Source organism: Myxocyprinus asiaticus, chromosome 31, assembly GCF_019703515.2.
Source record: "Myxocyprinus asiaticus isolate MX2 ecotype Aquarium Trade chromosome 31, UBuf_Myxa_2, whole genome shotgun sequence".
Lineage (NCBI taxonomy): Eukaryota > Metazoa > Chordata > Actinopteri > Cypriniformes > Catostomidae > Myxocyprinus > Myxocyprinus asiaticus.
The window spans coordinates 25,588,203-25,605,133 of record NC_059374.1 but is presented as its reverse complement, the minus strand read 5'-3'; the positions used below and the strand labels follow the sequence as shown (position 1 = coordinate 25,605,133).

General features: G+C 37.9%; 1 protein-coding gene across 1 annotated transcript in view; it reads right to left on the bottom strand.

Moving 5' to 3' along the window:
- sez6b (seizure related 6 homolog b) overlaps positions 1–16,931 on the bottom strand; it is a 315,312-nt gene that overhangs the window by 89,791 nt on the left and 208,590 nt on the right. The window contains exon 4 of the mRNA XM_051665921.1: positions 5,013–5,202. Coding sequence (XP_051521881.1) covers positions 5,013–5,202 — 190 coding nt within the window. The remainder of the gene's footprint in view (positions 1–5,012; positions 5,203–16,931) is intronic.

The following is a 16,931-nucleotide window of genomic DNA, read 5'->3' as shown; positions in this document are numbered from 1 at the left end:
ATTAGACGTGACCTAATGAAAAATCAATATGTTTTTTGGCAGATTGTCTTTGAGATTTAACACACTACTAATTCTGATGACCTCATTATTTTCTTTTTTTTTATTAAAATGTTAATGAAAATTGTGAATCTTTCCATTAACGCTAAACACATTTATTACCTTGTCTTTGGAAAGGCAACAAATGTATGGCCTTAACATTAACACTGCCAGTGCTCTGCAATATCCATGTGTAAAATAAAGCACAAAATATGGATTAGCACAAATAGACTTGAGTACTCAGAAGTGACAGCAATGATTGATAATAAAAACACAATAATTGTGTGACTTATTTTTATTTATTTATTTACTTTTGAAAATATTTAGTATTAATATTTAATATAGTGATTTGTCACAGTGTTTTCTACCCAAAAAAACCAAAATGCATAACCACACCAACACTGAAACTGATAAAAAAAAAAAAATAATTATATATTTTTTTTGGGGGGGGGGGTTTTGAGAAACTGAGAAAGAAAAGTTTTTTAACAGCTCAAATAATACACAAGTTTTAACAGAAGAATTAAGTGCTTTTATAAAATTATAAGCTTCACATTTACGTCTTTAAACCCTCCAAAAATTGGCCCCATTAACTTCTATTGTAAGTGCCTCACTTTTACCTCAATTTTAGCTTTTCAAAGAAAAGGAGGGATGATACAAAATAATTGTTTGTGTTAATCAACATTACTTCACAAATGTTGTCGGTTGAGCTTCACTTGTATTGAACCCAGAATATTCCTTTAATAAATTCTGTTTAAAATATTGTTCATTGTTAGTTCATGATAACTTAAGCATTCACTTTCGTTAAATAGAATTGTAAAGTGTTACAGTGAATACAGATATATGACAACTACAGGTTACTACAGAGTGTCTACAGAGGCACTAAACCCATAACTAGATAGGCCTATAATATAATATAATATAATGAAAAATATCAAATGTTAGGTATCAGATAAAGAAAATAGGAATGTTTTAATTTTATTGCCCCCACATTTAAAAATTCTGGGACATTTTATGCCACTATCAGTTGCATTCTTGCCCTGACCCTGGTGCACATAGGAAGAACTCACTCTATCACCCCCTGTCCCACCATAAGTATTTAATCTGTCGAGTACTCAAGATGTACACACATCCCTGAAATGTAAAGAACAGTGCAGAGTAAAGTAGACCAACAGAAGAAGGAGGGAGAAGTGGAGCCCTGTGTTCACAGAGGATATGTGTCAGTAGGTGAGAGCGTGTATCTCGGCAGGTGATCCCTTGCCCTGCAGGGTTAATCTCCTCTGGGAGGGGCGAGCGGCAGGGTGGAAGATATTACAGCAGCTTTCTCAGCCATCTCTGTACACAGCATGCCATGCACGGCTGGGCTCAGCCCAGATCATCCGAGTTTATCACAGCTCAACTACACAACTGAGCTCTTAGTGGGGCAACACACCAATCCTTAGATTATAATACCCACTCAAAACTGTTCTCAGAATCAGTTTACCACAGCACATTTTTATGCTTGCATGACTACTCATTTGACTGCTCATTTTTACTAGTCGTCCAGAAAAGTATTAGACTATATTTACATTATGTAAATGAGTCAATGCACACTGTACATCTTTAGCGGTCTTTACTGTTTCTGGCATGTTTAACACTATTTTAACAGAAAGTGTGTGTGTGAATGAAATCTGTGCACCTGAGATGATTGATGACAAACAAAAAACATATATATTTTTTTTGACAGACAGACAGACAGACAGATCTCAGATTGTGACATCTGAGTGGTGAGGCGAGAGCAGTGCAGTGAATGGGGTGATCACCTGTTGAAAGACCAGTCAGACTATTATAAACTTCACTCCATCAGTCGTGCCTTGTTTGTGTTTAACCTTTATACAGACTTGAAGGGGGGCAGCAAGGGTGGGCTATTGGAATTATTTGTGATTTGAATTATTGAGGTCTAAATCTTTAATGTGCGTGCCTCTGATGGAGGTTCCCATTTAGAGAATCTATCATCCGTCAAACTACACAGGCAACTGCCAGTCTGAATGTTAAGACAGGACAGGTGCTACACACAGCAAAAAGTGTTGTGTTCGAACTGTGTAGTATAGATATATAACAAGAGAAATTAGAATTGTACTATGTACAATGTACTATAAAACAGTTGGATGTGCTGTGAAGACACAGCCTAACATAGTCTAAAGTACACAATGCAAAACCATTCTACCCAGGCCATTAAAGGGATAGTTCACCCAAAAATGCAAATTCTCTCATCATTTGCTCACCCTCATGCTATCCCAAATGTGTATGTCTTTCTTTCTTCTGCTGAACACAATAAATGTTTTAGAAGAATATCTCAGCTCTGTAGGTCCATACAATGCATGTGAATGGTGATCAGAACTCTTAAAAGCTCCAAAAAGCAGATGAAGTCAGCATAAAAGTAATCAATAAGACTCCAGCGGTTAAATCAATGTATTCTGAAGCGATTCAGTTGGTTTTGCGTGAGAACAAACCCAAATGTAACTCCTTTTTCCACTGTACATCTTGTCATTGCAATCTCTAGGCACAATTATAATTTCAAGCTTGATTACACTTCTTAGTGCCTTACGCATGCGCAGAGCAGGAAGTGTAATTGAGCATGAAATCATGATCCCCAAGGAAACTGCTGTCAAGATGTACAGTGAAGATGTTTTGGTCTGTTCTCTTGCAAAACCAACTGGATCACTTCAGAAGACATTGATTAAACCACTGGAGCCTTATTAATTACTTTTATGCTGACTTTACTTTTTGGAGCTTCAAAGGCCTGATCACAATTCACTTGAATTGTATGGACCTACAGAGCTGATAGTCAGCAGAAGAACAAAAGTCATACACATCTGGGATGGCATAAGGTAAATGAAAAATGGTAAATGATGAGAGAATTGTAATTTTTGTATAAACTACCCTTTATTGAAATCTAAAATGCAAAATTGTATCATTGAGAAATAATCATGGTACTGATGTCAGAACCATGAGCACATTAAAGGAATAGTTCATCCAAAAATGAAAATCCACTCATCGTTTACTTGCCATCCCAGATGTTTATGATATGATTGCATATGATTGGCCATATTTACATATCAATGCCTCTTCAGTATTCAGCAGCTTTGCGAGGGCATCATCACTCATTTAACATGAATGGTTAGCAAATCATAACAGGGGTCATAAAATATGGACTGGTCTGTCAAGCTAAAAAAAACAAAAAACACCATAAAACAACAGTAATCAATATGAACCTATATTCCAAGTCTTCTGAAGCGATATGATAACTTTGTGCGATGAACCTAAATTTATAGAATTTAAGTTATTAATAAAGCACTTAAATCCAATATGGCAGCTACATCAGTAGCATCAACCAAACATGGGGCTTTTTTTAATTTACCTTTTGTGTTCCATAGAAGAAAGTAAGTCATCCAGGTTTGGAGTGACGTTAGGGTAAGTAAATAAACACATAATTTTCATTTTAGAGTTAACAATTCCTTTAACAATACATTGACTTATTGTAATAAAAAAAAAAAAAAAATCCCTTCTAAATTGCCTGTGCTCTCAGATTCCCTGAGATGGCACAAATCCTTAAAATGTCTGGGAATAACAACACCACTTCCCTCAGAATCAAACGTAAGCTACAGACCCCCCGTTGCCATGGGGAAAGCTGAGGCGATCAAAAGAAGGTACCCAGCAATTTGCTCACCCATGCTGAAATGCAGCCAATTCTGTTTCTATACATGCCTGACACGTCCATGTTATAACAAATATTCAGACAAAAACATTACAGAACTAACGCTTTTCCACTGCACTACTCAAATGATTTTCTCAAAGTGAAGAGAGGATGTCATGAAAATAACGCATGAGCAATAATGCAAGGAGTGCCTGCATCAGATCCCACTGATTGCACAAAATCAAGAGCACCATCATTTTATCTGGTAATTCAAAGAGGAACATTCTCTCCATGCAGTAGATTTATATTGCAGTATGTATTTACAATTTACCAGAATCCCTGCTTGCTTCTTTTCCTTACTGCTGTCCTGTTATATCATTGCCATGGCAAGTGTAAAAGCCAGTGGCAAAATTAGCCACTCTTGCGTGTGCACATCCACCCAACATAACAGCTGGAGCACAATAAATTGAACTGGAAACAATGGGAAGCAGGGCCTTCGGAGTGAAGTAATTGGAAGTTTTGTGAAGAAACAGAGCTATTATGAAATATGTGCTGCCTGGCTCATGTGGATGATTGCCATGAGTCTAATAGGGGAAGGCTAAGGCTTCCATTCAGAAACATTTAGAAGGCTGTACACCACTGATTACCCCCCTATACACTCAAAAAGACATAGAGAGACACAGACAGAGAGAGAGAGAGAGAGAGAGAGAGAGGGTGGAGAGTATATGACTTTCTTATTCAACAGGCATATTAAGGATTTGCAAAATTATATTACTGCACTGCAAACCCGCCACAGTTCATTAGCTCCTAGAAACAAAAGAATTTGTCTGTATACAGTCATTTGTCATTTTCTCGCCCTGAGCGACGAAGGAGAAAACATCCCTATGCGGGGTGGGAAACATTAGCGTTCTGTGACCTTTTTTGTTGTGCCAATCTCACTTTAATGACTCTGTTAAAAGACTATTAGCAGAGAATTATCCAAATCATTCTCAGATGTAATTATGCGGCCTATTGACAGCAGCTGTCATTTTCAGGCTAACACAAGCATATTATGTTGACATGAGATAACAAGGAGTGTTTCCCCTTCAGTGCACAGAGAGTCTCTCCTAATAGCGCGCAATGATTGAGAGCTCCCTACTCACAGAGTCCTAATCATTTGTGCCAATCTAATCAGTAAGTATACACTCATAAACAGGTTTGTCTAGAGCACTGGATCTGCACCAACCTGAAACTCTGGCATAAGTACAATTAATAGGAAGTGGATAAAGCAGATGTTTAGAGGTTGACTTGAAGGAAGACTCACCTTGGTAACGCAGTAGCAAGGAGCTGGACTGCGGCAGCTGACTACGGAAATGGATGGAAATTTGGTTGCTCCAGCTGCGTACCACCAGACCCTTCAGCAAGATGGACTCGTTGGCCAGTACAGAAGGCTGCTGGCCACCCAGGTCTTCAAATCTAACCACATCGCCTTCAGCCAGGCTCACATTCATCACCTTAACATTCAAGGAGAGCAAAAAAGGAAGAGATCAGGGACACTGTTAAAGACCCCATAGAAGTGGCTTTTAGTCCATGTTTGTTAACTCTGAGGTCAAAGCCAAAACAAAATAAATACTTCAAAACTGAGTAAATTGCTTCACTATAAAATAAAAAAGCCTCACATTGTTTTCTCTTTTCAGCATAGAAGTTGAGCATTGAGTATAGTTGAGCCATCTGTCACAGAACAGATCATAGTCTAAGAGATTTTGGTCATAATCTTGATAAAATGTGTTTTTACTCTGTTGAGCTTTGTAGACTAGTATTATAGTCCTAAACATTGACAAAATTCACTTTTAGCAGTGTCATAGACTGGGATGGACAGTCCCTCCTGTCTGTCTGTCTGTCTGTCTGTCTTGTCGTGTGTTGGTGTTTGTGTCTGTGTTTCCCTCTCTCTCCCTCTTGTGTTTTGCAGGTGCCATGTTAGCTCTGTTGCCAGGACAACTGATTGTTTCTCCACCCAGCTCGTCACCAGCGGCACCTGCCTCCAATTACCAGCTCCTATTTATTCTCTCCTTTGTTATTCTGTCTGTGTTGGATTGTTTTGCTGTGTTGCTACTCTGTCAGCATGTTGTGGTCTGTTTTCAGTCACCAGTTTCAGTCCGTCTAGTTTCTGTTTTGTTTGTTTATTCTTCTCCCTCATGAGAGTTTTGATTTGTATTTTATTTATTTAAATAAAAGCCCTATTCTGCCTTCCTGAATTTGGGTCCTTCTCTCAGCACCACATTCCGTGACAAGCAGTCTTTCTTTTCCGGGAAAATGGACAAAAATATTGATTACTTATTTTGCACTACGCGGATCTTTGTTCAATCAAATACTCTCTAAAAAGAAAATGTCCCTTATCTAACAAAGTGCAACAGTGTGGTTTGGAAAAAAAAAAAAAAAAAAACTTTCAGATGTAAAACATTTATACATATAGCAGTGAAACACTTTCTTATGATATGTTACATTCATACGAGCAGACAGAGAAGTAAGTTTGAAGCAGAAGAAATAGAAATAAACCTTGTGTAAATTGTCAGCTTTACGCTAAGCTAAAATGCTATTTCTAGCCATTTTACGTGCACATTACCAGGCACAATCATGTTTTTTTATCAAGAAAATTCACGTTGGATCATAATTTCTTTTTTTCTAGTAAGACCTTTGATATTAGGGCAAAAATCATATTCTTGATAATAATTTTTGTATTGTTTTCCTGTAAACATATCTAAAAATCCTTAAAACAAGATCAATTAGATTTATCTTGTTTTAGAAACAACACTGCATAAGATATTTAGGTTTTTCAGAGAATGTATTTTTAACGTGTATTTTGTCTTACTGTACTGGCAGTGTTTTTATAGTCAAAACAAGTGAAAAAATCTACCAGTGCTGAAGAAGTAATCCAAAGTATTTAGAATACGTTACTGACCTTGAGTAATCTAACGGAATATGTTACAAATTACATTTTACAGCATGCATTTTGTAATCTGTAGTGGAATACATTTCAAAAGTAACCCTCCCAACCCTGGTCACAGTGAAGGTCAGGGAGTTGATCTGGGTAAAATTAAAAATGGTTTTACTATAGTAATCAGTTCAGATCAACTTTATTGTCAGACTCAGAGTCCATAAGCAAACATAAACTCAGCAAAAAAGAAACATCCCTTTTTCATGACACTGTATTTTAAAGATAATTTTGTAAAAATCCAAATAACTTTACAGATCTTTATTGTAAAGGGTTTAAACAATGTTTTCCATGCTTGTTCAATGAACCATAAACAATTAATGAACATGCACCTGTGGAACAGTCGTTAAGACACTAACAGCTTACAGACGGTAGGCAATTAAGGTCACAGTTATAAAAACTTAGGACACTAAAGAGTGACTAAGTAGTTTCTACTGACTCTGAAAAAGACCAAAAGAAAGATGCCCAGGGTCCCTGCTCATCTGCGTGAATGTGCCTTAGGCATGCTGCATGGAAGCATGAGGCCTGCAGATGTGGCCAGGGCAATAAATTGCAATGTCCGTACTGTGAGACGCTTTAGACAGCGCTACAGGGAGATAGGAAAGACAGCTGATCGTCCTCACAGTGGCAGACCACATGTAACAACACCTGCACAGGATCGGTACATCCGAATATCACACCTGCGGGACAAGTACAGGATGGCAACAACAACTGCCCGAGTTACACCAGGAACACACAATCCCTCCGACAGTGCTCAGACTGTCCACAATAGGTTGAGAGAGGCTGGACTGAGGGCTTGTAGCCTGTTGTAAGGCAGGTCCTTACCAGACATCACCGGCAACAACGTCACCTATGGGCACAAACCCACCTTCGCTGGACCAGACAGGACTGGCAAAAAGTGCTCTTCACTGATGAGTCGTGGTTTTGTCTCACCAGGGGTGAAGGCTGGACTCATGTTTATCGCCGAAGGAATGAGCATTACACCGAGGCCTGTACTCTGGAGCAGGATCGATTTGGAGGTGGAGGGTCCGTCATGGTCTGGGGCGGTGTGTCACAGCATCATCGGACTGAGCTTGTTGTTACTGCAGCCAATCTCAACGCTGTGCTTTACAGGGAAGACATCCTCCTCCCTCATGTGTTACCCTTCCTGCAGGCTCATCCTGACATGACCCTCCAGCATGACAATTCCACTAGCCATACTGCTCGTTCTGTGCGTGATTTCCTGCAAGACAGGAATGTCAGTGTTCTGCCATGGCCAGCGAAGAGCACAGATCTCAATCCCATTGAGCACATCTGGGACCTGTTGGATCGGAGGGTGAGGACTAGGGTCATTCCCCCCAGAAATGTCTGGGAACTTGCAAGTGCCTTGGTGGAAGAGTGGGGTAACATCTCACAGCAAGAACTGGCAAATCTGGTGCAGTCCATGAGGAGGAGATGCACTGCAGTACTTAATGCAGCTGGTGGCCACAACAGATACTGACTGTTTAAATATTTACACGTTTAGTTTGCTGAAAATAAAAGCAGTTGAAAGTGAGAGGATGTTTCTTTCTTGCTGAGATTACAACATAACACACAGACTAGATACAATATATAAAAAAAGACATTGCCACTTTTTATAAAAAACAGTTATACTAATGTTTCCACAGAGGTGACTGGTATCGTACAACACTAAGCCTAGGATTTGACAACAGCATAATGATGCCATTCTAAGAATCATCCAGTCGACAGATACATTTATACATTGGATTTCTCAATAGAGCCTGGAAAGTGTTGACTCTTGCATTACAAAACAAGTCACTTCACTGCACCACCTAGGTTTTTTAAGCAAGATCCGCAAACAGTACAGTCGCCTTTTTAAACTTAGCCCACAAGGGAGCAGTGTAGGGAGGAGTGCAATATGCTCTAAAGAGACTTATATTAACATGATCTGAACACATGTAGAATTCTCTTGCCAACATATTAGCCTGAGCGTATAACATACTACGCTGCCTATACATGTCATCATACATTTGATCGGTAATGAAGTGCCCAAGATATTTTGTTTTATTACAAACACATAGTACTTGCCCTGACAAATAAAAATCTGGAAAATTGAGGTCCTTATCCCCTTTTGTTCTACATATCATGGCAACTCTCTTTTTAGCATTGTATTGCACATCATGTTTGACACTGTAATCAGAAGATATATTCAGCAGCTGTTGAAAGCCAGCACTACTCTGAGAAAAAATAGCCAGATCATTGGCATTGTAACATCCGAGGTTGTTATCCCCCCTACCAAACACCAGAGGGAGCCCTCTCCTGAATACTGATCGTCTCCCATTTCTTCTCTACTCATTTCCTGTTTTCACCATGTATAAATAGCTATTCACCCCCTTTGTTTCTTTGTGAAGTATTGCCAGTTTACCCTGCCTTACCAAGCGTTTTTCCATTGCCTTTACTGTTTGTTCTCATGTTATGACCATTGCCTGTTTTACTGGATTTACTGCTTTTTGGATAACCCTTTGTTTTGTTTGCCTGATTGGACTGATTGTTTGGAATATTGGATTTAATCGCCTGCTTACCGACTACGTCTATCTGCCTGCAGATTTGGATTGTTTGCTTGTGTTCTCTAATAAACTTCCTGTACATGAATTACCAATCATACAGCCAGTTTTGCAGCCTCTTAGTTGTTCAGACAGGTCATTCATGCACACCTTAAAGAGGGCTGGTGAGAGTAACCCCACCTGTCGTACTCCATTACCAACGCCAAAAGGAGCGGAGACCCTGTTACTCCATTTGACCTTCATACTCTGATTGGCATACCAGTATGCTAGGATTTTTATCATGCTTTTAGGCATGCCACTTGGACTGAGTTTCAGAAACAGCTTTTGGTGATTAACTCTATCAAAAGCCTTAGAGGCATCAACAAAGCCGATTACAACTGATGAGTTTTGCCTTCTGTACATTTCACCTACTTCTTTCAAGGCATAGACATATAAATCAGTACCATGCTTATTCTTAAAACCAAACTGGTTGTCCGTGGTACCAATATATACACATAAGCGATCTAATAAAATCCTTTAGATAACACACTGGCTAATGCAATTGGTCTATAATTATCCAGGCTCCCAACCTTGCCAGCTTTATCCTTGATGACAGGAACAAGAGCAACTGACAACATAGACTCTGGAAACCTGCCAAAACCCATGACTTAAATGCCTCTTTAGCTTCTGCACAATATGCAGTCACATACTTTTTCCAACCTGGCTTGATGCTGTATGCTTTATCAGAACAAGTAAAGTATGGTCTATTGGCCTCATACACAGCTGCCACAATACAATCATACATAGCACAGAGGGCTCTTTGGTGAGAAATGTCATTACAATTTACATCAGAACACAGAATAATTGCACTTCTGGGTAAATAAATATCATTCAAGAGGGCATCGGTTTTCCCATAGTATGTTAAGACATCCTCATATGTGAGCTTGGCCCAATCCAGTTTTGCCATGCCGACACTCTTAACCTCATAAGTCATCTCAGGGAGACTATCAGCATCAAGAATCATGAGGAATGGTACATGATCAGACATGGATATCCCATACAAAATTTTAATTGATTGCAAAATGGCATGGGCATCAGCAGTACTAATGCAATGGTCAAGCCATGAGGTTGGTTGCCAGGCTTCACTTATGTAAGAATAGCTATCTATATTGTATCTAATAGCTATAATATTGTAGTAATCATGTTAATGCAATTAACCATGGTATTACTATAGTAATATGGTGTTAATATAGTAACCATGTTTAATTTTGTGGTTACTATGATTTTACCACAAAATATCATGGTCATACTATGGTTACTGTAGTAAAACCATGGTTAATTTTTGTAAGGGAAGGTTACGTTTAGGCATAGGGGTTGGTGTAGTGTGTCAGTGGACTCTAAATAAGTGGATGTAAATAGTATCTGCCACTATTTGCACCAGTGTGCATATAATTCAAATAGTTTTTGGCTTCAAATCAAAGTTTTTATTGCTGTAATTCACTTCAGAGGTGGTTGGTTAATGGCTAAAAACTCTTTTATGAAAGATTTTATGAAATCCCTATGGAAGAAATGAAAAAGTGAAAAAGTAGCAACCGACTAACAAGTAGCAAAATCATGGTTCATGACTGTGACATTACTAAAACCTATTGGCAATTTAAAGACAAAAGGAGCAAGCTCTTTGACATATCCCATCCAAACATCATTTTTCAACAGGAAATACTTCCAAACTGGCAAGAAAACTTCTATAAAACTATAAAATGATTTCATGTGGTCTTCAAAGAGATTCAGGGGACATACGAGGAGAGTGTTATGCAGAAAGTTTGGACAACATGCAAGAGCACAAATGGAACCAGAAGGACAGACTGACGTGTTTTTGAATAAACAGAGATGGAGGTAGGTTGACATATTCTGCCACAGTGACTGCACTCATAATAGTGTTGGCCTGCCTTTCTGCCAAGCAGCACGGTAATTGCACCACGGACAATTTCCTGTCTGCTGAAGCCAGCATACATATCCTCACCTGTCATTAATAGAAAGCCACAGCCTCCTGTTACTTCTAGTTCTGCCTGTCTCCCTATTTAGACAACACATGCAACAACTGCATGAGCCAATAGCCAATACAGCAGTGGGGGAAGAAGTCGCAACACCGACCAGAGTAAAATGCATCTGAGGAATAATTACAACCGTCAGACTTATTCACCTTATTCACGCTGTGGTGAAGTCGTGCCACTTTGGCTGATCTGGGATCAGCTGGAATGTGCTCTTCACAGGTAATGAAAGTGTCTTTAATCAGATGCAGGAAAATGAATCTGACCTGTGGAGCGACCCTGCCTAGATGCAGACATGACAAAAGGTTAATGAGGCCTTGCTCTTCCATGTACACATTGCCCTCATTCTAGATGCATGTAACTCCTTCAGACAGAACAACACCTCTGACTTGCAGCACAAAATAATGGCACTGTCTGTAGTTTACAATCAGGAAAGTATCTTTAAAAGCAAAACAATAGCTACCTATTTAAATCTGTCCATAGTGAATGATGGCTACGGAATTTAAATGGGGCTTCTGCATATGCGCTTAGATCGAATCCAAGGCCCCTGAGTGCTACGAAGGCAACAGGTGACAACTTGAGGATGTGTACTACAGAAATAAATTCACGCTTAATAAAGCCAGAGCTGCAACGTGCTGAAGCAGTCTATAAAACAAAAGTGCATTACAAAGTAATCACATTACACTAAAAGCCCTTGGATAATAAAATGTTTCCAGAATATTGCTTGCCATAATCCAATCTGCGTTGGCATGGGGCCCGACTGTCTACCCCACGCATGTAATCCCTTGCATAAACATGACTGTCAGTCAGATGCAGATGTTGGCTTGTAAACGTGCGGCATGGAGCTATTCAGGGTCAGTGTTGATTAAAATATTTGCTGTTTTTAACATAGAGCACAACAGACAGGTTTAGAATAAAGGGAAATTACATCAATTATCTCTGCACTCCTAGCATGCCCAGAGGGCCCATATGCTTAGAGTGAACAGGGGAAACCACAAAGCCTGGTGTTCTATGTTTGGGAGGAACAGATTCACACAAATTGGCATGAATAAAGACTCAAACCAAATCTGAGTTGTTATTCATTGCATATCTTGCCTTAGATGTTGACGAAATACGTAAGAACCATTAAAGTTTGCATGCTATTTCTTCCTCTCATTATTTTATTTTCACATCAAGTATTCTGTGTTTCTGGATTTATGCAAACAAAGAAGTTTTCATATTCAAAATTCTGCATGTCCTCCCATAAAGCTAACATTTGGCAGAAATAACTGTAATGTAGTTTGTCATATGAACTACTTTTATGGTACTTTTTCACTTCCTATTCACTTTTGCTATATGGAAAAAGCAGCTTAGACATTGCCTTTTGTGTTTCATGAATGATAAAAATCATATGCAGATGACGACAAAATGTAAATTTTTGGGCAAATATTCTCTGGTTCTTTATGTTGAACGAGACTGAACGAAACACACGTACACGTGTTATCAGAGACACAAGACAACCAGAACCAAAATATGAACTCTAAGAAACTGCAAAACTGCAAGCAGATATTGAAGATTTTCATTCCAATCTAGCTTTCTCACCTTTTTCAACATGTCTTTTTTTTTCTTACACATTCAGAAGTTTTGGGAGTAACATCTAATTAATAAAGCATTTAAATATGGTGGCTACATTGATAAAATCAAAGCTCACTGGTTCTCATCGTGACCTAACGTGCAACACGATGTCATGACCTTTGGTCACAAGATGACAACCAATGAGGTTTGATGTTATCGATGTTACCGTCATATTTGGTTTCAGTGCTTTATTAATTATTTGATTTGAGATTGGATAACTTAAATTTGGTTCTGTTCATCGCACAAAGTGATCGTATTGCTTCAGAGGACTTTGAATATACACTCTTAGAAAAAAAGGTCCTTTGGGGTTCTATATAGAACACTAAGGTTCTTTACTTTTTGCCAAAAAGGTTCTATTTACAAAGATTTACAGAAAAAAAGAACCCTTTATGCATAGAAGTTTTATTGTCATGTACGGAAATATGATACTTATATATTTTCTTTTTATTGAAGATGCCATATTAATTTAACATCTCTCTGAGCACTTCTGAAATTCCAACATCATCAGAGCCATGACAAGAGAAAGTCAAAGGGACATTTGACTTCAAAACAATGACATAATGTTATAAAAGGTTTTTCTATTATTTCTCATTATTTTGCATTGCATCAAGGTTTTTATGATACTAAATAATTGTTAATTTCTATTTGCAGTGGCTCTGGAGTGCATCATTACTAGTTTGACCATCTTCATACAGATAAAACACAAAATCAAATCAAATCAAATCAAATCACTTTATTGTCACACAGCCATATACACAAGTGCAATGGTGTGTGAAATTCTTGGGTGCAGTTGAGACAGTACCAATTTACAATAACATCAAATTAACACAGCACAATTTAAACATCTGATATACACATAATTACACTCAACAATATACAAATAATAGCATACACTGTACAGTATACAATATGCACTATAGAGATACCAATTACTTTGTTTTTAATTACTTTGCATACTGACAGTACATCCATCCTCAACCTGATCATTCATATGGTGTCCAGCCCCCTCAGAGACTGCAGAGAGTCGGCATCAAATTGATGACATGGAGATGGCTGAAGTGAAGTTTTGTTTAATTTGTGTATCCAAAAGACCTCACTCAGTTTGTCAGACCAGTGGCAACAAAATGATTCTGTATCTGCCCCAGTGCTAAAATGGTTTAACAGCTTTTCATAGGTCATTTGTTTTTATTTATTTTTACTTGTTTATTAATCTTACTTATGGTTATAATGTTAACTTATATTTAATGTTAAATTATTTAATGTTCATGATTTTTATGTAAATAATATTACTACTAATTAACTTTTAGCTTATTATTACAAACCTGTGGCTTTATTAAGTCTGTTCTCATAGCTATTGCATTATGAATTGTGTTAATTATTGCTTGTGTTGTTGTAAATACAAACTATTACAAATGCTTTACTTAATAATACTTAAATGTCTTTTATTTTAATACTTTAATTATAATTGTATTTATTTATCATGTGTTATACATTTGCACATATACAGTGAAATTCTTTTTTTCACATATCCCAGCTAAGCTGGGGTCAGAGTGCAGGGTCAGCCATGATACAGTGCCCCTGGAGCAGATAGGGTCAAGGGCCCAACAGTGGCATCTTGGCAGTGCTGGGGCTTGAACACCCAACCTTCTGATCAGTAACCCAGAGCCTTGACTGCTGAGCCACCACTGCCCCCATAATTTAAAAATTTTTTTTTTTTTATAGAATTGTATTTATTTATCACACATATACAGCACTTGCTCAAAGGCCCAACAGTGGCATCTTGGCAGTGCTGGGGCTTGAACCCCCAACCTTTTGATCAGTAACCCAGAGCCTTAACTGCTGAGCTACCACTGCCCCTTTTTTACATGGTTATTTAACTTTTTTTTAGTGATATAGTATATGAACTACTCAATTCATCCATTAAACTTTCATCTGGTAATAAAACTAAAAATAAATGTAAAAACTAAACAAAAACCAAATGTGATGGTTGCATTTTGGGAATCCCTTAAAGGTTCTATATAGAACCTTTCCACCTGACTCAAAGAATCCTTTGGGGTTCTTTTGATAGAACCCTTAAATATGGAAACTTTTCTTCTAAGAGTGTAGTGTATGAGTTGTATTGATTATTTTTACTGTGTATAATGATTTTTATTTTAATGTATACTTTTTTTGTCCTTTTTCGAACTTGACAGATCAGAGTCACTATTTGCTTGCATTATCTTGCAAATAAACCCTGTGAAGACTTTTAAAAATTTCACTATAAATTATATATTAACCATGAATTCTCCTCCCTGCCCAGTAGGTGGCGATATGTGCGAAGTATGCGAATTGACAAAAACAAAAGAAGAAGAATGTGAAAGTGGAGATTTATAGTAAAAAAAGCACTTAAATATTGATCTGTTTCTCAGTCACACCTATCATATGGCTTCTGGAGATATGGATTTAACCAATGGAGTCTTATGGATTATTTTTATGCTGTCTTTATATGCTTTTTGGACCTTCAAAGTTCTGACCACCATTCACTTGCATTGTATGGACCTACAGAGCCTGTTCAGCAGAAGAAAGAAAGTCATACACATCTGGAATGGCATGAGGGTGAGCAAATGAGAGAATTTTCATTTTTGGGTGAACTATCTCTTTAAACACTCAGAGGAATAACAACCATATTTAGCTGCAGCATGTCTGTGGCCTTTAAGAGACACTAATATACAGTCACTGTATCAGCACTCTGAGGGCAGGTGGATGGTTAATTAATCTGGAAATGCATGCTGTGTCACATTAACAGAGAATTAGAAGAAAACCCCTCCAGCTATGACGAAAGGCTCCTGCATGCTTTCAACTCTCCTTCCTGTGCTGTGCTGAATCACATTTACTGTTTACAGCAATACAACATTCAGAATAACTGAGGTGATGCCTCATAAATAAACTTTATTTGCAGGTGATATGGATCACTATTGCAGATCTGAGTGAGAGAGGTAAACCATATTAAAGGAAGGGACAGAGACAGAGCGGTGGGATTCTGGATAGTGCAAATGCTGAGGACATATTAGGAGCTGTTGTGTTCACAGGGACACAGCACTTTTCAATTTAATCTACACTGTCGTATAAATTCAAGGCAAAAAGTAAATAAAAAAATAAAAATAAAAATTAGAGAAAAATGTGAGAGAAAAGATAATAAAAAGAGGAAAGAGAGAGAGAGAGAGAGAGCGAAAAAGAAAAGGAAAGAGGAGCCTTTCAGCCCTTTCAGTAGCTGTCTGCCCCGCAGAGTTGCTTTAATCATCTCTGATGCCTTAAAGCTAATGAGAGCACTGGCTTTGTCCTCCTCTAAACCTCTCTCCATAACCCCCCCCCCCCCCCCCCCACACACACACACACGCACACACACACACACACACAAACCCTGTCTGGTACAGTATAAAAGCCTGATTTACAAATACAGTAAATACCAGAAAGATTTTTACAGAGTGTAAAATATTGAAACAGTAAAAAATAAAGCAGTAAAAGAAAATTCAACATTGAATGCATTTACAATATATGTACAATCTTACACTGATTATAATTAATAGGAAGACAACGTGTGTGGTCATGTACAGACGTTAAATTGGTTTCTTTTATTGGGATAAGGTCATAAACGGTTTAAGCAAAAAATGATTTGTAATGGTAGATTTTTGCCCATTACCCAGATTTTGCGTTGCATGTAAACACCTTTACCTGTATTCTTACCGGCTAATCAAATGTGCGCAAGTGTGCTCAAAGCTGAGTCTAACCAGATGATTTCAAATCTAATGTAAACACTTTTATTTATTTATTTATTTTTTGCATTGTCAGATTTTTTGAATACGTTGATTTTTGGTAGTTATCAGTGTATTGGTGTGCATGTAAACACACTCAGTGGGAATAAAATGAAAATGTATTATTTACTCACCCTTATGTGGTTCCAAACCTGTATGACTGTCTTTTTTCCATAGAACAAAATTTTTTTAATTTTTTTTTATTCTAGCAACTGTTCCATATAATCACAGTTAATGGGGACTGGGGCTGTATTCCAAAGACCACCTGCAAGAAAC